The 27,977-nt window shown below is 42.6% G+C and overlaps 1 protein-coding gene across 2 annotated transcripts in view; it reads left to right on the top strand.

The window, feature by feature from the left end:
• The window catches only part of AGPAT4 (1-acylglycerol-3-phosphate O-acyltransferase 4), a 182,309-nt gene that overhangs the window by 139,429 nt on the left and 14,903 nt on the right, over nucleotides 1-27,977 (top strand). For both annotated transcript variants that reach the window (XM_077292801.1, XM_077292800.1), the window contains exons 6-7: nucleotides 25,427-25,529; nucleotides 27,527-27,602. In XM_077292801.1, the coding sequence (XP_077148916.1) occupies nucleotides 25,427-25,529; nucleotides 27,527-27,602 (179 nt within the window). The remainder of the gene's footprint in view (nucleotides 1-25,426; nucleotides 25,530-27,526; nucleotides 27,603-27,977) is intronic.

Here is a 27,977-nt window from a genome sequence, read left to right as displayed (position 1 = left end):
GATAACTCCCTCTTTGAGAATACCAACTGGTTCTGCGACTCCAGGAGAGTCAGGCACAAAGCTCCTTGAAAGAGCATCAGCCTTCACATTCTTTGAACCTGGTAAATACGAGACCACAAAGTCAAAACGGGAGAAAAACAATGACCAGCGGGCCTGTCTAGGATTCAGGCGTTTAGCAGACTCGAGATACATCAGATTTTTGTGATCAGTCAAGACCACCACACGATGCTTAGCACCCTCGAGCCAATGACGCCACTCCTCAAATGCCCACTTCATGGCTAACAACTCCCGATTGCCAACATCATAATTCCGCTCAGCAGGTGAAAACTTCCTAGAGAAAAAAGCACATGGTCTCATTACAGAGCAACCAGGGCCTCTCTGCGACAAAACGGCCCCTGCCCCAATCTCAGAAGCATCCACTTCAACCTGAAAGGGAAGTGAGACATCAGGCTGGCACAAAACAGGCGCCGAAGTAAACCGGCGCTTCAACTCTTGAAAAGCTTCCACGGCTGCAGGAGCCCAGTTAGCAACATCAGAACCTTTCTTGGTCATATCCGTCAAAGGTTTAACAACGCTAGAAAAATTAGCGATAAAACGACGGTAGAAGTTAGCAAAACCCAAGAACTTCTGAAGACTCTTAACTGACGTGGGTTGAGTCCAATCATGAATAGCTCGGACCTTGACTGGGTCCATCTCCACCGCAGAAGGGGAAAAAATAAAACCGAAAAAGGGAACCTTCTGTACTCCAAAGAGACACTTTGAGCCCTTAACAAACAAAGCATTCTCACGCAAAACCTGAAACACCATCCTGACTTGCTCTACATGCGAGTCCCAATCATCAGAAAAAAACAGAATATCATCCAGATAAACAATCATAAATTTATCCAGATACTTCCGGAAAATATCATGCATAAAGGACTGAAACACTGAAGGAGCATTAGAGAGCCCGAAAGGCATCACCAAGTACTCAAAATGACCTTCGGGCGTATTAAATGCAGTTTTCCATTCATCTCCTTGCTTAATGCGCACAAGGTTGTACACACCACGAAGATCTATCTTGGTGAACCACTTGGCACCTTTAATCCGGGCAAACAAGTCCGACAACAGAGGCAAAGGATACTGAAATTTAACAGTGATTTTATGCAGAAGCCGATAGTCAATACAAGGTCTCAAAGATCCGTCCTTCTTAGCCACAAAAAAGAATCCCGCACCAAGAGGGGAAGAGGATGGACGGATATGCCCCTTCTCCAGAGATTCCTTGATATACGAACGCATTGCGGTATGCTCAGGTACAGACAGATTAAATAATCTTCCCTTAGGAAATTTACTACCTGGAATCAAATCTATAGCGCAGTCACAGTCCCTATGAGGAGGAAGAGCACTGGACCTGGACTCGCTGAATACATCCTGGTAATCAGACAAATACTCAGGAACTTCTGAAGGAGTAGAGGAAGCAATAGACACCGGCGGGGAATCACCATGAATTCCCTGACAGCCCCAACTTGACACAGACATTGCCTTCCAATCCAAGACTGGATTATGGGTCTGTAACCATGGCAGACCCAAAACGACCAAATCATGCATTTTATGCAGAACAAGAAAACGAATCACCTCCCGATGTTCAGGAGTCATGCACATGGTTACCTGTGTCCAAAACTGCGGTTTATTTTCCGCCAATGGCGTAGCATCAATACCTCTAAGAGGGATAGGATTTACCAACGGCTCAAGAACAAAACCACAGCGCTTGGCAAACGACAGATCCATAAGACTCAGGGCAGCACCTGAATCCACAAACGCCATAACAGGGTAGGAGGACAATGAGCAAATTAAAGTCACAGACAAAATAAATTTAGGTTGTAAATTACCAATGGCGACAGGACTAACAACCCTAGTTAGGCGTTTAGAGCATGCTGATATAACATGTGTAGAATCACCACAGTAAAAACACAACCCATTCTGACGTCTATGATTTTTCCGTTCATTTCTAGTCTGAATTCTACCACATTGCATTAAATCAGGTGTTTGTTCAGACAACACCACCAGAGGATTCGCGGCTTTGCGCTCCCGCAAACGCCGGTCAATTTGAATAGCCAGCGCCATGGAATCATTCAGACCTGTAGGAATGGAGAAACCCACCATCACATTCTTAATGGCTTCAGAAAGGCCATTTCTGAAATTTGCGGCCAGAGCACACTCATTCCACTGAGTAAGCATGGACCATTTCCGAAATTTTTGGCAATACACTTCAGCTTCATCCTGACCCTGAGAAATAGCCAGCAAGGCTTTTTCTGCCTGAATTTCAAGATTGGGTTCCTCATAAAGCAATCCGAGCGCCAGAAAAAACGCATCAATATTTGCCAATGCCGGATCTCCTGGCGCTAGCGAGAAGGCCCAATCCTGAGGGTCGCCCCTTAAGAAAGAGATAACAATTTTTACTTGCTGAGCTGAGTCTCCAGATGAACGGGGTCTCAGAGATAGAAACAATTTACAATTATTCCTGAAATTCCTAAACTTAAATCGGTCTCCAGAGAACAGTTCAGGAATAGGTATTTTAGGTTCAGACATTGGACTACTGGTAACAAAATCTTGTATGCCCTGCACACGAGCAGCAAGCTGATCCACACTTGTAATCAAAGTCTGGACATTCATGTCTGCAGCAAGCACAAGCCACTCAGAGGTAAAGGGGAGGAAAAAAGAGAGGAAAGAAAAAAAAACAAAAAACTCAGACTTTCCTTTCTTGTAATCCCACTTCTGCAATGCATTAAACATTCAACCTTGGCCTGGCATACTGTTATGACCTCAATGGCAGAGGGTCTCAAAAGTACATACCAAGTCTGCAAACACAAAAAAAACAGCTCTTAGGGCAGTGGTAACTGGGCTGACCATATATTTAATCCTAGCACCACAAATAGCAGCAGCCGGGGAACGTGCCTACGTTGGTTCTAGACGTCTCGCGCCAGCCGGAGAACTAACTAACCCTAGAAGGGAAAAGATAGACCTTTCTTGCCTCCAGAGAAAAGACCCCAAAAGTTGGATACAAGCCCCCAACAAATAATAACGGTGAGGTAAGGAGAAAAGACAAACGTAAGAATGAACTAGATATTTAGCAAAGAGAGGCCCACTGACTAATAGCAGAATATAGTAAGATGACTTATACGGTCAGCAAAAACCCTATCAAAATTTTCACGCTGGATATTCAAGAACCCCCGAACCGTCTAACGGCCCGGGGGGAGAACACCATCCCCCTAGAGCTTCCAGCAAAATCAGGAATCACATTTAGTACAAGCTGGACAAAAAATAAGAGCTATGCAAATAACCAAAAAACAAGGAAGCAGGACTTAGCTTAATTTTGCAAGATCCAGGACCAGCAGACAGGAGCAAACAGAAAGGAACTGATTACAACGATGCCAGGCACAGGACTGAGAATCCAGGAAGTTTATATAGCAACACCCCTGGACTAACGACCCAGGTGGGTGCCAAACTGAGGAAAGACAATCCCAGAGTCATATCACTAGTGACCACAAGAGGGAGCCAAAAAAGTCTAATTCACAACAGTCTACGTGTGTAAGTGTTTCCGGTACGTGTGAAAACTGTCACTACACGTACCGGAGACACTGATGTATGAAAGAGGCCTAAAACTGTTAGTCATGCTGCACAAATTTAATAAATAACATTTCCCATATGTCTACTTTACTTTACATAATTTTTAAACCTCATTTTATTTTGCTAGGATGTTAAAAGAGTTTAATGTGTAGTAACAATTTCTCATTTTTTCAAGAAATTTACAAAACCTGTTTCTTTAGGGACCTGTTCAGATTTCAATGAACTTTGAGGGCCTATATATTGGAAACTCTCCAAACATAATACCATTTTAAATATTGCACCCATCAAATACTTTAAAACTGTTGTCAGGAAACTTTTTAACCCTTTAAGTGCTACACAGGAATTAATGCAAAGTTGAATAAAAAAAATTGTAATTTTTACTCTAAAATGTTGCTTAAGCCCTAATTTTTAAATTTTTACAAGGAATAGCGCAAGAAAATGGACCCCAAAATGTGTTACCTACTTTCGTCTGAGCGCGTTTATGCCTCACATGTGGTCAGAAACCTTTATTTGGACAAACAGTAGGGCTTAGAAAGAAATGAGCACATTTGAATTTTGGAACACAAATTTGGCTGAAATAAATCGTGGGCAAAATGTCACATTTGTGTAAGGAGACGAACCAGCTAGGCGTGATTCCTCTGTGATGGGTCCGGAACCATTGGGGCTGTCACCTATGTTGCAGTGGGAAAAGCTTAAGGCCCCGGACCGTTATTGGCAGTTGAGAAAAGGGAGAGTGGTTAAGCTGAGGGAGCTGCAGCGTGTGAGCAATCTGACAGTTACGGCAGGTACGTGCAGCACACCAGAGGTCAGAGTAGATGCTCCTAAAGCGGAGTATCGTGAGAGAGCAGGCCTAAGACTTGAAGGCCACAAAGCGATAAACGGAGACTGTCGTCAGAGCCTTGTACCGATATCGCTGACACCGCTGACTGTGAGCCAAAGGGCCTGTGCATGGGACATAGCCTCGCGCCCACGCAGACCAGAGTGTTGTATCACCCGTTGTGAACTTTATCCTGATAAACTTCTAAACAGACCCAACATAGGGGAAACTGCCGTGCAGGACAGAGACATTGCCTTGTGTATTCCTTCTCCTTCTGGACCCAAAGCCGGCATCAGGACCACAAGGAAACATCACCCACTACAGGACCTGGGACTCCATCCTCTCCAGGACAACACCGAATTTCCAACGTGCCATTGCCTTGGTGCTACCGTTTGCACCCAGGGAATACACTGAGGACTGCATCGGACTGATAAGTCTATTTCCTCTGAACGTATTGTCTTAGTTACTTGTTTTACTACCGTGTTCCAAGTTACAGTAGTTGGTATTCAGAAAATTTCCCTCTACTTCTCTCTGCGTGGAGTATCCACTGCAGATTAAATCCCCTGTTAACCCTTGCTCTGATTACTATGTTCCGTTACTGCATCCTACTTGCCTGCTATCTCCTTACATTTGCATGGTCCCTAAGGTGCCCAAACAGCATAAAACCCCCATTTTGGAAACTACACGCCTCAAGAATCATAAGCAATTTGAACTCACAGGTATTACACAAAATTATAATTTTTTTCATGAAAATGTTTCTTGAGCCACAAATTTTTACTATTGCAAGACGTAGCATGAAAGAATGGGCCACACAGTTTGCTACCCACTTTCCATTGAGCAATACCCCACATGTAGTCAAAACGTTCTGTTTCGAAACACAGCAGGGCTCAGAAGGGAAGAAGCAACATTTTGTATTTGGAATGTAATTTTGGCTGGAATACTGTAGATTCCAAACACCATGTCTGATTTGCAGAACCCCTGAGGTACTAAAACAGCAGAAACCCCCACAAGTGACCCCATTTTGAAAACCCATCAAAGAATCTCTATGGGGTTGTGTTGAGCTTGTTGAACCCACAGGTGCTTTGCATAACTTTTTAAAATGTGCATGTAAAAACAAAAATTAAGTTTTTTCTGCTAAAATGTATTTTAGCCCCAAATTTGTAATTTTTCCTATGAATAATAGGAAAAAACATAATTTGTTATGCAATTTAATATGAACACGAAGATACCTAATTTGTGATCAAAAACTGCTGTTTGGGAACATGGCAGGGCTCGGAAAGGAAAAAGTGCTATTTGATTTTTGAAGGGTAATTTTGTCTCGAATAGATTGTGAATGCTGTGTTGCATTTGCAGAGCCCCGGACATGCCAAAACAGCAGAAACCTCGCACAATTAACCCCATTTTAGAAACTAGACCCCTCAAGGAAGTCATATAAGGGTGCCCTGGGCATTTTTAATCTACAGGTGATTTACGAAACTTTATAACATTTGAATGTAAAAACAAAAAATTACATTTCTTTCACTAAAATACTGTTTTAACACCAAATTTATAATTTCCATGAGGGGTAATAGGAGAAAATGGACCCCATAGATTATTATGCAATTTTTACTGAACATGGCAGTCCCCCTTATGTAGCTGTACACTACTCTTTGAGCACACGGCAAGGATCAGATGAGAAGAAACACTACATGGCTTTTAGAAAGCACATTTCATTTGACCATATTGTTGGCTCCAAATTAGCCAAGCCCCTGAGATGCCAGATCAGAAGAAACACTCACCCCATATTGGAAACTTCGCTGCTTAAGGAATCCAACTACAGGTGTAGTGAGTATTTTGAATGGACAGGTGCCTCACAGAATTGTATAATATTGGGACGTGGAAATATAACATTTTAATGGTAAAAATTTATTTTTTTTATTTGTTGCAAATTTGTCACTTATACAAGGGTTAATAGGTGAAACTGGAAACAACAATTTATTGTGTAATTTCTCAAGGAACGCCCTCATACCGCCTATGTCGTCTGAAATTACTGGGCTGAGATGGAAGGAGCTCTTTTTGACTTTTGAAGTCCTAGAATAGTTTGTGGGTAACATTTACAGAGCCTCTAACGTGCCAGAACAGCTGAAAACAGCAAAAGTGACTTGTAGAAATTGCACCTCTTAATGAATTCATATACAGCAGCAGCGGCTATTTTGTAACATCCATGCTAGGCTTTTTGGGGGGGAGAATTGCAATTATGTCAGTTTAGTGCCCATATATTGAGCCCCCATATATTGTAGCAAACCCATACATTGTGCCCAGCTTGTGCTTCTGGAGACATGCACCTCCTAAATTGTTAATTGGGCTCTCCCCACGACAATAATGCCAAACATGTGGCCGCTTACTGCGGTTTAGGCTCAGTGGGGCTCAGAAAGAGGGGGGCATTTGGATTTGGGAGCGCAGATTTCACTGGATTTTATTTGAGGGGGTAGGAGCCATGTCACTTTTCGAGAGTCTTTGTACTACCAGTAACATGGGAATCCTCTATATTACCAGTGACATATGACAGATATGAGGGGGGCTGATTTTGTGGGGGATATGCTGAGAACTTGCGTCATTTGCATATAAATGCCACAAAAATGCGATTCAGATAAAACCCCAACAAAGTCACTCACTATAGTGAGGCAGCTGGAGACACTTTGGTCTCCATTTGCCATTTTTTGGGTGGCATCCATAAGTAAGTACCTTACATATTTTATAGGCATATTAATAGTAGAGTTCTTGTATTCATAAGAGTTCTCTCACATCTGCGTTTTAAAATCAATCCAATGTTCATCCCGAAAAGTTGGATGAGTGTAATACGTGTGTGTGATTTTTTTTTTTAACCTAGCATCCGTATGACATGCATATGCAATGTATATTCAATATAATCTTTTACATACAACAATACTCTATGTAACTTAAAGCTAGTTTGCAAAACTAAAAAAGCCCTCTACATATTATAAACTTGCACCCTTTTGTGCCTTTCATGTGGAGTTTATTCTACAGTTTTTTAGGCTTGTTTAACCAAATAAATAAATGAAAACAACAAAGTTAGGTCCCCTCTATTTTATGAAACCAGCAAAGGTAAAGTAGACAGCTGTGAGTTGATATTATTAGGTTGGGAAGGTCCCTGGTCATTGGGCCCTTCCCAGCATAGAAATACCAGCCTGCAGCTGCCCCAGAAGTGGTTCGTCAATGATGATTGGGGTTGATGTGATTTGTCAAAAATCACAGCTGGCATCAAGCAATGGTGTTAGTAATGGAGAGGTGTCTAGCGTCGCCCCCATTACTAGCCCACTAGTAAAAAAAACATACACAAAAATACTTTATATAAATAAACGCTCCCCGACACTTTTCCTGGTTCACCAATTTCTTTAAAAAAAACACGCAATCCCCACATAGTCCACAGAACATAGAACTCTCCTGTCATAAGTTTCTCTTCCCTAAAATGCCAGCATTTCCATAAACACTTGATCTTTGTTTCTTCATAGACAGAACATTGAAATCATTGCTCTCTGTATGGAGAACAAACTTTATTTGGACTCCTGCATTTCTGCCCATACAGGCCTTATTCATAGTCCATAGTATGTGCAATGTATACGCGGCACAAGTTACACTTTAGCACCAATGAAACACACACCTACCTACTTCCTGTGATGTTTTTAGACAATATAAAATCAATCCATTATATAACAAAAACTTCAAAAATGCACAAATACAGACATTAGGAAATATAGATATGATTAATAATGTAATATGAAATCCAACCTATGGTCTAAACCAGTCGGGTGAGTTGAATTCAGCTTGAGAATCCAGAAAGCTTATGTATTCAGGAGCGCCAATTTCCTGGTATATTAACTCTTTCAATGCCTGAAAATGAGAAACTAGCTAAATCTCCTTTGTGAACTGCAAATAATTATTTTGCCCCGTTAGAAATTTAACAGCCTGCGAATTGCCAGCATCCCTAATGTGCTCATGAATCCTCATGCTTAATTTTGTTATGGTGCAACGTACATAGACAATGCTATATGAAGAGTACTCTATTTTATACACTACATGTGTACTTTCACATTTACTGAATTGTCTGATGTTATATATTTTGTTGTCATGGTTTGTATTTTACAACTCCAGTTCCAAAGAAAAGTTAGGATGCTATGTAAAATATAAAGAAAAGAAGAATGCAATGATTTGGAAATCTCTTACAGACATACACTGCTTAAAAAAATAAAGGGAACACTTAAACAACAGAATATAACTCCAAGTAAATCAAACTTTTGTGAAATCAAGCAACACTGACAATCAATTTCACATGCTGTTGTGCAAATGGGATAGACAACAGATGGAAATTATTGGTAATTATCAAGACACTCAATAAAGGAGTGATTCTGCAGGTGGGGACCACAGAGCACATCTCAGTGCCAATGCTTTCTGGCTGATGTTTTGGTCACTTTTGAATGTTGGTTGTGCTTTCACACTCGTGGTAGCATGAAACGGACTCTACAACCCACACAAGTGGCTCAGGTAGTACAGCTCATCCAGGATGGCACATCAATGCATGCTGTGACAAGAAGGTTTGCTGTGTCTGTCAGCGTAGTGTCCAGAGGCTGGAGGCGCTACCAGGAGACAGGCCAGTACACCAGGGGACATGGAGGGGGCTGTAGGAGGGCAACAACCCAGCAGCAAGAAAGCTACCTCAGCCTTTGTACAAGGAGGAACAGGAGGAGCACTGCCAGAGCCCTGCAAAATGACCTTCAGCAGGCCACAAATGTGCATGTGTCTGCACAAACGGTTAGAAACTGACTCCATGAGGATGGTCTGAGTGCCTGACATCCACAGATGGGGGTTGTGCTCACAGCCCAACACCGTGCACGACGATTGACATTTGCCACAGAACACCAGGATTGGCAAATTCGCCACTGGCGCCCTGTGCTCTCCACAGATAAAAGCAGGTTCACACTGAGCACATGTGACAGACGTGACAGTCTGGAGATGCCTTGGAGAGCGATCTGCTGCCTGCAACATCCTTCAGCATGACCGGTTTAGCAGTGGGTCAGTAATGGTGTGGGTGACATTCCTTTGGAGGGCCGCACAGCCCTCCATGTGCTCGCCAGAGGTAGCCTGACTGCCATTAGGTACCAAGATGATATCCTCAGACCACTTGTGAGACCATATGCTGGTGCGGTTGGCCCTGGGTTCCTCCTAATGCAGGACAATGCCAGACCTCATGTGGCTGGAGTGTCAGCAGTTCCTGCAAGATGAAGGCACTGAAGCTATGGACTGGCCCGCCCATTCCCCAGATTGAATCCGATTGAACACATCTGGGACATCATGTCTCGCACCACCCACCAACGTCACATTGCACCACAGACTGTCCAGGAGTTGGCGGATGCTTTAGTCCAGGTCTGGGAGGAGATCCCTCAGGAGACCATCCGCCGCCTCATCAGGAGCACGCCCAGGCATTGTATGGAGGTCATACAGGCACATAGAGGCAACACAAACACAACTGAACATCATTTCCTTTTCTTGAGGCATTTCCACTGAAGTTGGATCAGCCTGTGATTTGATTTTCCACTTTGATTTTGAGTATCATTCCAAATACAGACTTTCATGGGATATTCATTTTGATTTACATTGATCATTTGTATGTTTTATTGCTCTAAACACATTCAACTATGTAATGAATAGTGTTGAGCATTCCGATACCGCAAGTATCGGGTATCGGCCGATACTTGCGGGTATCGGAATTCCGATACCGAGATCCGATACTTTTGTGGTATCGGGAATCGGTATCGGGATTAATATCAATGTGTAAAATAAAGAATTAAAATAAAAAATAGGGATATACTCACCTCTCCGGCGGCTCCTGGACTTTACCGCCGTAACCGGGAGCCGTTGTACCTAAGAATGCGCGCTTGCAGGGCCTTAGATGAGGTCACTGCGCTCTGATTGGTCCGTAGCGGTCGCGTGACCGCTACGCGACCAATCACAAAGCAGTGACGTCACCTAAGGTCTTTCAAGCGCTTGAAATACCTTAGAAGACGTCACTGCTTTGTGATTGGTCGCGTAGCGGTCACGCGACCGCTACGCGACCAATCAGAAGCTGCGGACGTCTTCTAAGGTATTTCAAGCGCTTGAAAGACCTTAGGTGACGTCACTGCTTTGTGATTGGTCGCGTAGCGGTCACGCAACCGCTACGGACCAATCAGAGCACAGTGACCTCATCTAAGGCCCTTCAAGCGCGCATTCTTAGGTATAACGGCTCCCGGTTACGGCGGTAAAGTCCAGGCTGCGTCGGAGGGTGAGTATATCCCTATTTTTTATTTTAATTCTTTATTTTACACATTGATATGGATCCCAGGGCCTGAAGGAGAGTTTCCTCTCCTTCAGACCCTGGGAACCATCAGGGATACCGTCCGATACTTGAGTCCCATTGACTTGTATTGGTATCGGGTATCGGTATCGGATTAGATCCGATACTTTGCCGGTATCGGCCGATACTTTCCGATACCGATACTTTCAAGTATCGGACGGTATCGCTCAACACTAGTAATGAATAAAGATTTGCAACTGAAATATTTCATTTAGTGATATCTAGGATGTGTTATTTTAGTGTTCCCTTTATTTTTGTTGAGCAGTGTATTTTAATCACAATAGAGATACTTATCTATCCTGCAATACCACAAGGGAAGCCCGATCACAACATTATTGGGCCTGCCTGGGAATACATGAAGATATCACAGAAAAAATGTAGCCTTACTTAGGCTAGGTTCACATTAGTGTTTCTGTGCGCAGTGTATCATCTGCATACGCAAACGCATGCCAAGACACATGCTTACACCTCCGCATCATCTTACTCATGACGCCAAAAAAAAGATGTGTGTACATGCGTTTAAATGCGTTTTCGCATGCCTTTGCATTTTTTATGCGCATGGTGGAGTTGGTGACATAATTTCCTGGACATGCGCAGTCTGAAATACGTATGCGTATTGAATGCATGCATACGCATGTCATTGCGTACCATTGTGTTCCCATAGACAGTAATGCGTTTTTTTTTACGCACTCATACGCATGCTCATAATTGCGCAATATTTGACGCCTCTAAAAATGCGACATGTTATGTTCACCGGACACAGCCGTACACCGCAAAATGACGCGTCCGCATGCGAACGCATGTCCCTGTGTACACCATATTAAAGATATGTACGCATGATGCATGCGGATCTATGCAGATCATACGCTGCACACAGAAACGCCAATGTGAACCCTGCCTTACCAACACCAGGTCACAATACCGATGCAGTACAGGATGCAGCAGATCCCTATGATAAAGGCAGCACTACCCCAGCCTTTATCATGAGAGTCTGCTGCATGCTGTAGTGCACTGGTATTGTGACTTGGTTATAGTAAGTAGGGCTTCCTTTTTTCTTTGATATTTTATAATTTCATGTTCTTTTCGGTGAGTTGGAAATACATAAAGAGACAGAAGGATTTGCGCTAGTCTACATCTAAAGAAGATCTGTGATTAGTTCTCCCAAGATGTTTGGAATAACCTCCCTGCCAAGTTCTTTCAAAAACTGTACCTAGAAGAATTAATGCTTTGATTCTGTTTTGCAGTCAAAGGGTGGTCACAGCAAATATTGATTTCAATAAGATTTCTCATTATTCAATCAAAATGTATTGATAAAAATTAACTGAAAGCATTTTTATTTGCAGCACTTTTTCTGGACTTTAAAACTTTTGCACAGTGCTATGTGTGTAATTTTTATGTATGTATATATAAACTGGGTATTTGGATGGCGCTAGTGTGATGGAAAGGATTTAGCTGCAAATAGAACAACACCACTGGGTTGTAAAAGTTATACCGTAAATAAATAAATATTTGCGTTGTAAATACCTTCCTTCCAATAAAGTGGACTAGGATTAAGTAGATAAAGGATGACTATATAAATAACTTTAAAATAAGGTTGAATATATAAATTATTTCAATCTTATTTATATATTCATTCTTTATCTACTTAATCCCAGACCACTTTATTGAAATGAAGGTATTTACAGCACGAATATTTATTTATTTGTGTGTGTATATATATATATGCCCTGCACGGTGTTGAGCTTACAGCCGAACACCAATTGTGGAGATTGGGCCCTCATACCACCTGCATGGAGTCTGTTTCTGAAAGTTTGAGCAGACACATGGATGTTAGTGGCAAGCTGGAGGTCATTTTGCAAGACTCTGGCACTGCTTCTCTTTTTTCTCATTGCACAATGGAGTAGGTAGTGGGCCTGCTGCTGGGTTGTTGCCCTCCTATGGCCCCCTCCATATCTCCTGGTATCGTATCTGCTCCATGCTCTGGACACTATGCTGACAGACGCAGCTACCTTTCTTGACACAGCTTGCATTGATGTGCCATCCAGGATGAGCTGAACTACCTGAACAACTGGGTTGTAGACACTGCCTCATGTACTGTACCTCTAGGGGGGAGAGCAGTAACAAAATGCAAAAGTGACCAAAACAACAGCCAAAAAGAATGAGAAATGGTCTGTGGTCACCACTTGCAGAAACTCTCCTTTTTAGGGGTTGTCTTGCTGATTGCCTATCATTTCTACCTGTTGTCTGTTCCATATGCATAACAGCAGGACAAATTGATACAAAATCAGTGTTACTTCATAACTGGACAGGGAGTTAAATTGTGTGGTTTAAGTTTTCCCTTTATTTTTTGAGCAGTGTATATTACATATATGTAGATAACATATTATACAGTAAGTGTTAAACATACAGTGGGTACAGAAAGTATTCAGACCCCTTTAAATTTTTCACTCTTTGTTTCATTGCAGCTATTTGGTAAATTCAAAAAAGTTAATTTTATTTCCATTAATGTACATTCTGCACCCCATCTTGACTGAAAAAAAACAGAAATGTAGAAATTTTTGAAAATTAAAAAAACTAAAATATCACATGGTCATAAGTATTCAGACCCTTTGCTCAGTATTGAGTAGAAGCACCCTTTCGAGCTAGTACAGCCATGAGTCTTCTTGGGAATGATGCAACAAGTTTTTCACACCTGGATTTGGGAATCCTCTGCCATTCTTCCTTGCAGATCCTATCCAGTTCTGTCAGGTTGGATGGTGAACGTTGGTGGACAGCCATTTTCAGGTCTTTCCAGAGATGCTCAATTGGGTTTAGGTCAGGGCTCTGGCTGGGCCAGTCAAGAATGGTCACAGAGTTGTTCTGAAGCCACTCCTTTGTTATTTTAGCTGTGTGCTTAGGGTCATTGTCTTGTCGGAAGGTGAACCTTTGGCCAAGTCTGAGGTCCAAAGCACTCTGGAAGATGTTTTCATCCAGGATATCTCTGTACTTGGCTGCATTCATATTTCCTTCAATGGCAATCAGTTGTCCTGTCCCTGCAGCTTAAAAACGCCCCATAGCATGATGCTGCCACCACCATGTTTCACTGTTGGGATTATATTGGGCAGGTGATGAGCAGTGCCTGGTTTTCTCCACACATACCACTTAGAATTATCACCAAAAAGGTCCATCTTCGTCTCAACAAACCAGAGAATCTTATATCTCCCTACTGCATCTCTGAATCTCAGCCACAGTGATCTTGGGGTCCTTCTTTACCTCTTTCACCAAGACTCTTCTCCCACGATTGTTCAGTTTGGCCACGTCTAGGAAGACTTCTGGTGGTTCCAAACGTCTTCCATTTAAGGATTATGGAGGCCACTGTGCCCTTAAGAACCTTGAGTACTGCAGAAATTATTTTGTAACCTTGGCCAGATCTGTGCCTTGCCACAATTCTGTCTCTGAGTTCGTTGGCCAGTTCCTTTGTCCTTCCTTTGATTTTTATTTGGTCTGACATGCACTGTGAGCTGTGAGGTCTTATATAGACAGGTGTGTGCCTTTCCAAATCAAGTCTTATCAGTTTAATTATGTAGGATAGCTGCGGAGACACCATCACGTGTTTCTCAACGCAAGCAGTGAATAGCCAGACCTTTCCCCGGGAAGGAACAACCACGGGAAGGGCAGCATCCAATAAAGGAAAACATCCAATACAGGAAAACCACCTATGCCAAGCATGGTATCCATCCACAGACAGCTGTTTCGGGGTGTTTGCCCCTCATCAGTGTGGAGTAGGAATCTGGCTATTAGGAGCAGTGCCTAGTAAAAGGCTGTGAAGGAACAGATGATTGGCCTCGGGGAGACCAAAACATCCAACACCGCGGAGACACCATCACGTGTTTCTCAACGCAGTGATCCAGAACACTGCCCCCATCCCTTATGGGAAATATGCAAATGCATGTAGGATAGCTGCGGAGACACCATCACGTGTTTCTCAACGCAAGCAGTGAATAGCCAGACCTTTCCCCGGGAAGGAACAACCACGGGAAGGGCAGCATCCAATAAAGGAAAACATCCAATACAGGAAAACCACCTATGCCAAGCATGGTATCCATCCACAGACAGCTGTTTCGGGGTGTTTGCCCCTCATCAGTGTGGAGTAGGAATCTGGCTATTAGGAGAAGTGCCTAGTAAAAGGCTGTGAAGGAACAGATAATTGGCCTCGGGGAGACCAAAACATTCAACACCGCGGAGACACCATCACGTGTTTCTCAACGCAGTGATCCAGAACACTGCCCCCATCCCTTATGGGAAATATGCAAATGCATGTAGGATAGCTGCGGAGACACCATCACGTGTTTCTCAACGCAAGCAGTGAATAGCCAGACCTTTCCCCGGGAAGGAACAACCACAGGAAGGGCAGCATCCAATAAAGGAAAACATCCAATACAGGAAAACCACCTATGCCAAGCATGGTATCCATCCACAGACAGCTGTTTCGGGATGTTTGCCCCTCATCAGTGTGGAGTAGGAATCTGGCTATTAGGAGCAGTGCCTAGTAAAAGGCTGCGAAGGAACAGATGATTGGCCTCGGGGAGACCAAAACATCCAACACCGCGGAGACACCATCGCGTGTTTCTCAACGCAGTGATCCAGAACACTGCCCCCATCCCTTATGGGAAATATGCAAATGCATGTAGGATAGCTGCGGAGACACCATCACGTGTTTCTCAACGCAAGCAGTGAATAGCCAGACCTTTCCCCGGGAAGGAACAACCACGGGAAGGGCAGCATCCAATAAAGGAAAACATCCAATACAGGAAAACCACCTATGCCAAGCATGGTATCCATCCACAGACAGCTTTTTTTTTTTTTTTTTTTTTTTTTTTTTTTTTTTCCCCTCAGATGGGAAGTTCCACAGTCAGGTAACCAAAACTATAAGGAACTCATCTCCCAAAACAGCGTGCCACACACTTAGTGCCACCGCCATTCCCATCATCATTGGAAAACACACAAAAAATGTTTTAATTAACAACCAAAAACCACTTCAAGATACATTAACAAAATGTTTCCACTTTTTAGTCTTCCAAATTCCCTCTGCATCCACCTCCCCTCTCCTCCTCTGATCACACACAAAGCAAAAATACAATTTTCCCAAAATAATTTTTATACAGTTTTTAACCTCAATATCCTTCCTTTTAAACACATACACATTCCTCACATCCCACAAAACCTCTTTTATACATGCCATCATCAACCACAATACTCTCTCCTTCTCCCCACACATACCCAATCCAAACATAAAGAGCTCAAAAGACAACAGATTTACCTCACACAGCTCCTTACACAAACGACCCAGACCTGCAATCACACTTCTAGCATACTGACAATTCCAAAACAAATGCACCACACTCTCACTCCCACCACATCCACTCCTCGGACACCTCTCACTCCTCACTAAACCCCGATTTTTCAAAAACTCCCTCACTGGCAACACCCCATGCAATGACTGCCATACAATCTCACTCTGCCTATTTGTCATACCATTCACACGTACCTTCTTCCATACTTTCTGCACATCATCCCCTCTTACCATTTTAAAATCTGGCAAGAACAGCCTATGGGCTCGTCCTACAATAATGTCACATTCCATCTCTCTACACTCAATCATCTTATATACAGCTTTCTTCTTTTCTAACAATCTCACATCCACATCACAAAGTTCATACTTCACTAAAAATTTGTAAACCCACACATACCACACAGGAACCTCAAAAGCCACTGGGCTCCTAAGATCTCTTTCACGCCATTTCAAACGAAACAAGAAATTTCCAAACAAAAACCTGCACATACATGCATACTTCCCATCCATCCTAATCACACCTAGTACAAACACCATAATATTCACGCCGAAAAAAACATTCAAATTTGGGAAACCCAGTCCCCCCTTATCCAAACTCTTCATAACAATCTCTCTCCTTGCACGCTCCATACATGAACCCCAAAAAAAGACAAACAAAACCCTATTTAATCTTCTAATACACATGTGGCTTGGTGGAAACACCATCGCAACATACAAAAAAATAGGTAACACAACACTCTTAATAACTAAAATTTTACCAAAAAACGTAAGATCCCTCAAACTCCAAAAATTTAACTTACGCTCCACTCTCTCTCTCACATCCACCCAGCTTTCCTCTCCATCCAATTTCTCTGAAAATTTCACACCCAAAACCTTTATCGATCCACTCACCACATTCACTCCAACATCATCGCTCAGACTCCTTCCCCCAAAATTCTTACACTCACTCTTCTCCCAATTCACTCTAAAAGCAGATGCTCCACAAAACATAGAAACCAACAACTTCACACGCCGTACCGAACACTCTGAATCACACAGCACACACACATCATCCATATAGCCACTCATCTTCCATTCTCTCCCCCCACCCCCGGGTACTTGCACACCCCGAATCACCTTATCTTTTCTTAACAAACATAACAAAGGCTCAATTGCGCAAATAAAAACGATAGGGGACAAAGGACACCCCTGCCGAACACCCGAAAATACATTTACTCTCCTCCCCACATTTCCATTCAACAACACACAACTGTAAATATTCTTATACAAACTTCTCACTCTCTCAACAAACTCAGAAGGAAAACCCATCTTCACCAACACACTAAACAAAAAACCATGCGCCAATCTATCATACGCCTTCTCAAAATCCAAACTCAACACATACACCCCTTTCTTACGATTCATGCAGTCCCACAAACAATCTCTCAACATACACAAACTTCCATGTATTCGTCTTCCAGGTACCGCACAACATTGCTCCTCACCCACCACACTCCCAACCACACCACGCATCCTGTTAGCCAAAAGTTTCGCATAAATCTTATAATCACAATTCAGCAATGTGATCGGCCTCCAATTTTTTAGATTTTTCAAATCACCTTTTTTTGGCAATAACACAACCACCCCTGCACGCATACCATTTGCCACCTCTGCATTCGCCCACATATACTTACATACATCCACAAAATCCTTCCCAATCACCTCCCACATCACACGATAAAATTCCACCGGTAAACCATCCTCCCCCGGCGTTTTATTCAGCGCCATACTGCACACCACCTTCCATACTTCTTCACCCGTCACCTCACCCATCAAACTTTCCCTTTCTATCCTATTCAAACTATTTTCCAAAACACTCAACACCTCACCCTCCAAACCTTCATCCCTCCATTTCACAGCATACAAATCATCATAAAACTTTGCCACTTCCTCACACAAGTCCGCGCCACTAACTTCATTTCCATCCATCCCATTCAAAACACTCATACTCTGTCTCTTCCCAAAAACTTTCTTAAAGAAAAACCGCGAACACTTCTCATTCTTCTCCAAATTCTCTAATTTGGCCCTATACACAATACTCCTCCCTCTTTCTAACAAAAAATCATTCACTTCTTTTTTCACTTTCACTAAATCTTCACTCACATCCATCCCTCCCGCCCTCAACTTATACAACAAACTCAATCTTGCATTTAAAAAAACAAACCTTTCTCTCTTTGCAGCCGCACACTTGTACCCGAGTTTTTTAAAAAAACTCTTGGTTCTCCATTTAACCCAATCCCACCATTCACACACATTTCTGAAATCACTCCTGCACCCACACCACTCTGCATAATGTCTTTCATACTCCTCTCTCACCCCCCCTCCTTCCAGCAAACTCACATTCAACTTCCACACACCTTTCCCAGCCACCTCATTAACATGCAAATCCAATTCACACTTCATACACACATGATCCGAAAAAAACACCCTCTCCTGTGCATAACTAACAGGAATCAGATTTTTTGAAACAAAACAATAGTCCAATCTAGACTCCACCCTCCCACTGTCAGAAAAAAACGTATTTAACAACGGAGTTATCTTGCATGCCCGCTGCATATCTTTTAAACCAAAATCACTCACCATATCCATTAACACTTTCCCTGACGCATCGACATTCACACTTCCCACATCACAGTTCATATCACCCACTATCACAACAGGCACTCTTCCTGGAATAAAAAACTTAATTTTTTCAAATAAAACTCTACGCTCCTGTTTATCCACAGGCGCATATACATTAATAACGCAAAAACGAACATTTCTAAACTCAAAATTTGCCAACACACACCTTCCAACCTCAATCACCATATAGTCACACAAACTCACATCATTTCCCTTCACCAAAAAACCCACACCATCATTTTTATTACAGGCACTCCCTGACCACACAGACGCACCATGAGGCCATTCACTCCCCTTCACACCATCCACAATACCACACTCCTGCAAACAAAAAATTCCTGCATTTTGAGTTGCAAAAAAATCCAAGATGGCCGCCCGCCGCAACCTGTTTTTAAAAACCCTCACATTTTGTGATATAATAACAAAACCCATAACATACACAGAAACAAAAATACTAAGAAAATCAACCTACAAACATAACATTACGCAACTTACATAAAAAACACACACAAAAAAAAAAAAAAAAAAAAAAAAAAAAAAAAAACATTTTTTAAAGGCAAATGCTACTATATACAAAAACACTTAGCTACTGAAATAATAGCACATAGCTAACCAGCACCGCTACTGTCCTCCTCCACCATCTGCGCCGTGCAGCTTTCAGAGCCGCTAACCTCCATACACTCCTCCAGACGCGTCTTCTTCTGCCCAGCCTTCCTCCGGGGCACTCCTTCACCATCCTCAAAGTCACTAATTTCCCCACCACCCTCCCTGGGACACTTTCGACCTCCAGGCTCCTCTTCTGAGGAAAAAGCACCAATGTTTCCTGGGTCAGACCCATGAATCACAGACTCAGCCATCTCCTCCGCCCCAGAAGTATCAAAATCCATCAAATCACCCAACTCGACTGCTTTGGTAACTGGGGACTCCTTTTTTTTTTTATTTTTATTAATCATAGCACGCTCTTCCTGCTTTGCAGCTCTCCAGAATTCCTTGTCCTCCTGCTTCTCCCTCTTCCTCTCAGCCTCCTTGTCCTCCTGCCGTTTATCCCGCCTTCTCTCAATCATAGAGGGCGGAATTACCTCAGAGCTTTGCTGCACAGACGCCTCGCCATCCTCCCGCTTCCTCTCCTCCTCTCGCTTCTTAACCTCCTCCTCTCTCTTTTTTTCCTCCTCCTGCCTCCGCTCCTCCTTACGTTTCTTTTCTTCCTCTTCCCGCCTCTCCTCCTCTCTAGTTGGCCTCCTCGGCACACCATATGGACAATCCTTATACAGGTGCCCTGTATTACCACAACGGTCACATTCACGTGGCATCGGACACTCAGCCGCCACATGGCCTTCTCTTTTGCAGTTACGGCAAACCAAACTTTTATCGCACATATTCTGCAAGTGCCCAAACTGGAAACACTTCCTGCAGTATAGAGGCTGCCCTGCATATGTCAGAAAGCCCCTATGACCCGCCACTGAGAAATTCGCCGGGGGGTGGGTGAAACCTCCCAAACAACTTGGGTCTCTCTTCAGTTTCACACGAAACACAAGTTTACAGTTAAAAATGCCCAAGCAATTTCTCTGTTTGTCTCCACCCTTAACATATTCGCAGTATCGAGCCAGGAACTGCTCCAACAGACTTACTTCAGTATAAGGATTATAAACAGTAACCGTCACAACTTTTTCCATGAGCCCAAACAGAGGCTCCACCCGCACTCCCTCCAGGCATGGGTCACCATCATGACTTCTGAGCCACTCAAAGACTGTTAAACAGCAAGGCTCACTCACAAAGGTAACATCATAAGTACCTTGGTTATGAAATTCGTTCACGCTGAAAATATCAGTCCGATGAGCTCCAGCCTTTCCCTCCAGCAGGTCACGAACCACGTACACCACGTTGTTTTTGGCACCATCTTCCACGACCACACGAATTGTATTCTTAATGAACATCTTCAAACTTCTCTGCCGGTACGAATACCGCAGCAATAAATTAGCAGCACGCTGCTAGGAAACACTCGCACCCTCTGACCGCGACACAAGATCGCAGCCAGAAGGCCGAGAGGCACTCCTACCCACAGACAGCTGATTCGGGGTGTTTGCCCCTCATCAGTGTGGAGTAGGAATCTGGCTATTAGGAGCAGTGCCTAGTAAAAGGCTGCGAAGGAACAGATGATTGGCCTCGGGGAGACCAAAACATCCAACACTGCGGAGACACCATCACGTGTTTCTCAACGCAGTGATCCAGAACACTGCCCCCATCCCTTATGGGAAATATGCAAATGCATGTAGGATAGCTGCGGAGACACCATCACGTGTTTCTCAACGCAAGCAGTGAATAGCCAGACCTTTCCCCGGGAAGGAACAACCACGGGAAGGGCAGCATCCAATAAAGGAAAACATCCAATACAGGAAAACCACCTATGCCAAGCATGGTATCCATCCACAGACAGCTGTTTCGGGGTGTTTGCCCCTCATCAGTGTGGAGTAGGAATCTGGCTATTAGGAGCAGTGCCTAGTAAAAGGCTGCGAAGGAACAGATGATTGGCCTCGGGGAGACCAAAACATCCAACACTGCGGAGACACCATCACGTGTTTCTCAACGCAGTGATCCAGAACACTGCCCCCATCCCTTATGGGAAATATGCAAATGCATGTAGGATAGCTGCGGAGACACCATCACGTGTTTCTCAACGCAAGCAGTGAATAGCCAGACCTTTCCCCGGGAAGGAACAACCACGGGAAGGGCAGCATCCAATAAAGGAAAACATCCAATACAGGAAAACCACCTATGCCAAGCATGGTATCCATCCACAGACAGCTGTTTCGGGGTGTTTGCCCCTCATCAGTGTGGAGTAGGAATCTGGCTATTAGGAGCAGTGCCTAGTAAAAGGCTGCGAAGGAACAGATGATTGGCCTCGGGGAGACCAACACATCCAACACCGCGGAGACACCATCACGTGTTTCTCAACGCAGTGATCCAGAACACTGCCCCCATCCCTTATGGGAAATATGCAAATGCATGTAGGATAGCTGCGGAGACACCATCACGTGTTTCTCAACGCAAGCAGTGAATAGCCAGACCTTTCCCCGGGAAGGAACAACCACGGGAAGGGCAGCATCCAATAAAGGAAAACATCCAATACAGGAAAACCACCTATGCCAAGCATGGTATCCATCCACAGACAGCTGTTTCGGGGTGTTTGCCCCTCATCAGTGTGGAGTAGGAATCTGGCTATTAGGAGCAGTGCCTAGTAAAAGGCTGTGAAGGAACAGATGATTGGTCTCGGGGAGACCAAAACATCCAACAATGCGGAGACACCATCACGTGTTTCTCAACGCAGTGATCCAGAACACTGCCCCCATCCCTTATGGTAAATATGCAAATGCTTGCGTTGAGAAACACGTGATGGTGTCTCCGCAGCTATCCTACATGCATTTGCATGTAGAATTTACTAAATGGCTGCAATGAAACAAAGTGTGAAAATACTTTTCGTACCCACTGTACATGAGAATTTTAATTCATCCTGACTTCACTAAGGCGTTTGAGTCCTTGCTTTTTCCAAAATGCTATATGACCAGCTGGTGCAGTCACATGTAGAAGATAATTAACACTGAAGGATTGGCCTCTAATCTGATATACTGAATTACCAGTTGAACATAATCGTTTAGATAATGAAAATAATTGAATAAAGGAATGGTTGATGATGAAATCCCAAACAATCCTATTAAAAGACGAGATGGAGCCTGTTAGGATTATCCCAGCATGACTTTCATCTGCAGTGCAAAGTAGAAACACAGTCTAATCTTGAGGTGACTTAAGGGTGTTAAAAAAATCTGTTAGCACAGTTTTGCTGTATCGGGCAGAAAAGCAATAAACAAAGTGCATTTCTCATTTTACAGAATTTTAACCATTATAATTTATTCTCTTTTTAATTACACCACATGGAATATTTATGACTCTCACTTTGTATTATAAAAGGAATGTTCAACCCACACTGTCATCTAGGTGCCATAGGAGCAGGGGTTGGCTACAAGTGCTGCCTGTTCAGCTGTACAGGGACCTGTAAGGGAAGGACACCCAGTCACAATGCAGGTTTCTCTGATGCTGTTGTGATCATTCCACTCTCTTCCCTTGTAGATTCTTTTACTACTAGGGGTATTGGGGAAAGAGCTACATGCATCTCTGTATACTTTCTCATACAGTTAATTAAGGATTCAAACTCACAACCCTTAGTATAGCATGCAGAAGCTTTATCAGTGAGCATCAGACTGCACTAGTAAAGGTACCGTCACATTAAGCGATGCTGCAGCGATATTGACAACGATGCCAATCGCTGCAGCGTCGCTGTGTGGTCGCTGGAGAGCTGTCACACAGACAGCTCTCCAGCGACCAACGATGCCGAAGTCCCCGGGTAACCAGGGTAAACATCGGGTTACTAAGCGCAGGGCCGCGCTTAGTAACCCGATGTTTACCCTGGTTACCAGTGTAAATGTAAAAAAACCCAAACACTACATACTTACATTGCCGTGTCTGTCGCATCCCCTGCCTTCAGCTTCCCTGCACTGTGTAAGCGCCGGCCCTAAAGCACAGCGGTGACGTCACCGCTGTGCTCTGCTTTCCGGCCGGCACTGACATATTCAGTGCAGGAAGCTCTGAGCAGCAGCGCGGACGCCGGGGGACGTGACAGACATCAGAGGGTGAGTATGTAGTGTTTTTTTTTTTACTTTTACAATGGTAACCAGGGTAAACATCGGGTTACTAAGCGCGGCCCTGCGCTTAGTAACCCGATATTTACCATGGTTACCATTGTAAAACATTGCTGGCATCGTTGCTTTGGCTGTCAAACACGACGATACACGCCGATCTGACGACCAAATAAAGTTCTGGATTTTCAGCAACGACCAGCGATATCACAGCAGGATCCAGATCCCTGCTGCGTGTCAAACACAACGATATCGCTATCCAGGACGCTGCAACGTCACGGATCGCTATCGTTATCATTGCAAAGTCGCTTAGTGTGAAGGTACCTTATGTATTTGAGGATTTTTTTTCTATATAAAGAATTAAATGGTATTCTTCTTTACAGGCATTTTGTACTGGTAGGTAAAGATACATCTCCATATACTAGGGGTACATTTTTATATATCTGTACATTAGGCATAAGTCAAGTGATTTTTTTCCTACCATATTACTAATAAATAATAAAAACAATAATACAATTACAATAATCACACTATTTAAAACACTTTTTAAATATAAATGTCACAAACCAGTAAATAACACGGATATATTTGGTATCTCTGTAATCGTCACAACCCGTACAAAATAGTGAACCGTTTATTTACAGTGAGTGACGAAAAAAAATGTCATGATTGCTATTTTTTACTTTAGTAAATCCATAAAAAATAACACAAATGCAAGTCTTAGAAATGGCAATTAGATGAATGAAACACAAAACTAAACAAAAAAACACAAAAATGCACTGGTTATCCAAACAAGTGCCACACAAGAATGTAATCGTGTATTAAGTGTGTGTATTTTATTCATACTTGTGTGCATATTTGTACTATGCACATAAGTGTGTAGTGTGCAAATACATGAGTATTAGCATCGTGCACATTTTATCATTCTGTGCCTAATGTGAATATGTATGTAAATGTGCATGTGATATTCAGACACAAGTCTTGCATAGGGTCCCGTCAGTGTCCACCTCTACATACAGGCGTACTATATGGCACAACATATTTTGAAACAGATGTACGCTCGCCCCTTACACTGGTCACACCATTAGAAGCAGACCACGTGGCTTCTGTGGACTCAGTCATGGTTGGTCGGCTCTTGTTTGCCTGCTATTTGCTCCATGGCAGCTTTCCTCCTGAACAGTTCCTGTGTAGTGATGAGTGAGTGTACAGGCTGAGTACATGTGGGGGTTGCCTGGTTGCTACGGAATCCCCACATGTAATCAAGCCGGCTAGTTGTAAATCATTCAGCTGCCGTGATGAAAACTAAATCTCCGAGCAGTCATAAATACTCGGAGGTCACCGAGCGTTCTCGGGGAAACCCAAGCAACGAGTACCCTCGCTCATCACTATTCCTGTGTTGAGATTTCTGGAGTCTTCTCTCAACACAACAACTGCATTGCTGACAAATAAAAGTTATGAAGGTTAATACTCCAGATACCGCCTAGTGGACAAAACCTATGTGCATGATAAAACAATGGGCAGTATCTGCAATATGAAAGTGCTCAGAAATTCATCATTTACTGACTGAGTACAAGTGATCGATATCTCAACCTGGATGGAGCTGTTTGGCCTATTGAACCAAGACCAGTAGTAAATATATAATGTAGATTGTAAGTCCATGAGGGCATTGTCCTCTCCCCTCCATACCTGTCTGTCACAGTTTACTTACTGTATATTTTATATATATTTTATGGATGTGTTATATCTATGTAACATTCTTCTCATGTACAGCACCATAGAATTAATGGTGCTTTCAAAAATAAATAATAATAATATAATTTATAGACACTTGTTGACCGGCTGAATGTCTTAAACATCTGAAAACAATGAATAATATCAGATATGCCCAAATGAGCCTGAATAATGGTAGTTGTCATTTTTCCCACTTCCTATAGTGTCTGCAGTATATGACTCCACCCTCAACTTTAAAAATAATGAAAACCCTACCCTACTTGGGATATTAAATGGAAAAAAGTACCATGCGGATCTTTATGTAAGGTAAGAATGAAAGGAGATCTTTGGAATAATATGACTATTGCTATTTAGATTATTATTTATGTACTGCCATCATCATATTGCTTTACAAAACGGTCAGGTTTGAGTCCTGCTCTGCCCAACCCTGTGTATTTTGAGGCCTTCTGGCATATAGCAAGATAGCGGGGTAACATACTAGAGTTAGGGACATCCTGATTGGGTGCACCTTGTCGCCTTCGGATGGCCTTTACTCCTTTTTTATCAAAATTCCGTATGCACTTTATTTTTTTTAATGTACTAATACTATGTAAAACTAAGTATCCTATGTTTCTCTAAGTGTACATTTTGTGTATTTACTTACTGCAGGGTATCTGCTCATTGTTTTATCCGAGGTTTATCCTAGCATGGACAGTTGGCAGCACGGTGGTTCAGTGATTAGAAATCTGGCTTTGCAGCAACAGAAATGTTTTTAATGAAGCATTAATGAGCCTTGATAGCTGAGAATTTATTTAAATATTTTGGATTAGCGGTCAATTACCAGTATGGGAAGGTGAGGACCCCTAAGTCCCTAAGGTGATGGCCAAAGCTTAACTACTACATAGAGTGCGTTGCGAAAGTTTTCGGCCCCCTGGAACTTTTGCAAGCCCCACTTTTCAGTTTTTGAATTTCCACACAAATTTAAAATAACCAATACATTTCGTTCAACTTCACAATTGTCTTCCACTTGTTGTTGATTCTTAAACCAAACATTTACATTTGGTATTTTTATGTTTGAAGCATGATATATGGGAAAAGGTTGAAAAGTTCCAGGGGGCTGAATACTTTTACAAGGCACTATATTTTTCATAACTATGAGGCTTTGTTCATACAACTGTAGATGAGTCTTGCTTATTCAAGTCTTTGGGTGTGCAAAAAACCTGATTTTTACAGAAGGATTGATATTTATTATTGCAACCTAAGTCGTCTATATAGGTCACAGGAAGCTGAATAAAATGATACCTTGATATCTAGGATCCATTGTCTAATGGCAGAGAAATCCACATTTTTCCTTCATAGATCTACCTGAAAATCTGCCTCCGGACCTTAAATGTAAGGGGACGTTACCACTGTGAGACATGTAATGGCTGACAGTCTCCTCTCATGAATCACATTGGTAACGCCCCTTTATGTAACATAATCTCTGGGGGCGGAGTCTCATGTAGATCAGTGTCTACCCCATAGCCTGGAACAGCTCATTTACATATAAATGTGGATTTTTCTGCCATTAGACATCAGATCCCAGATGTCAAGGTATCATTTTATTCAGCTTCCTATGACCTATATGTCCATATAGATGACTTAGGAGGGTTGATCATACTAACAAATTCACTTTAACAAATGAAACTGTATTTGGTCTTGTAAGTATTAATAACTGTTGATGTATAGAAATGGTTGGACTGTGGATTGCATAGGGATGTCTGACAGATGAAAAATTGCCCATGTTATCTGGATGAAAATCAGGTGATTTTTGTATAAGCTCCTGAGAACTTAATCTTATTCTAAATTCTGACATCCGCAGAACTTTTCACATCAGTCACATTGTGATCATGACTGGTTCCATGTGCAGCCTGGGTGCCTGTCCACATTACTGATGGGTAAAAGAGCTGGCTGCTGTTTAAATTGGACCACTATAGAGCATGTTGCAATTTTCTTCACATTGAGCGAAGGTCCTTGTGAAATGTATCCCATGTGCACTAGCGCATTGTCTAACATTGATTCAAGTGCGGTCCATAATGTTGTAATAATGTTAATCGATTCGTCAGTATTTTTCATCATATGATTCATCAATTACAGAAAAAGATAAAAGAAAAGCTTTATACTTGTTTTGACTTAAAAACAAACATCCAAATCACTGACTAAATCTGCACAGTGAAATTGGCCCTTAAAAAATATAATTTGCTAATGGTAAGAATGCTGAACAAGATGTTCACTCTTGGTGTTTGTTCTACAGAAAATCTTACCTCTACTTAACTTTTTTCCAGGCGGATCCCATTAGAAGAAATACCTGAAAATGAGCAGGAGTGTGCCCAATGGCTACACAAACTCTACCAGGAAAAAGTAAGAATTTCCCTTTTGCTTTCCATTGTGCATATAATTTCCTTTTAACTGAAGAGACTTTTGATAAGCTGATTTACTTTCATGCACATTTTATCTGAAACTCCCCAGTCTGCTGGTGGAAGGAGTCAGATGTACTGACTGTGGGCTCAATTCATTAAGAATGGCGGTGTGGATGCCAGTCTTAATGATGGGCATGCTAGAGTAAGATGCGGCTAGGTCAATAAGTGGCACACGCCACTTAATGAATTAGGCACATCTTCCAACTCTCGTGTGCCTCCTTGCACCTCCATCAGAAATATTCAGTTGGAGACTGTAGGAACATTTCTGGCATAAGTTACACTACAACTTTTGAAGAATTGGTTGGGTGGACTTTGC

This window comes from Ranitomeya variabilis, chromosome 2, assembly GCF_051348905.1.
Source record: "Ranitomeya variabilis isolate aRanVar5 chromosome 2, aRanVar5.hap1, whole genome shotgun sequence".
Lineage (NCBI taxonomy): Eukaryota > Metazoa > Chordata > Amphibia > Anura > Dendrobatidae > Ranitomeya > Ranitomeya variabilis.
This window is presented reverse-complemented; position numbering and strand designations above follow the sequence as displayed.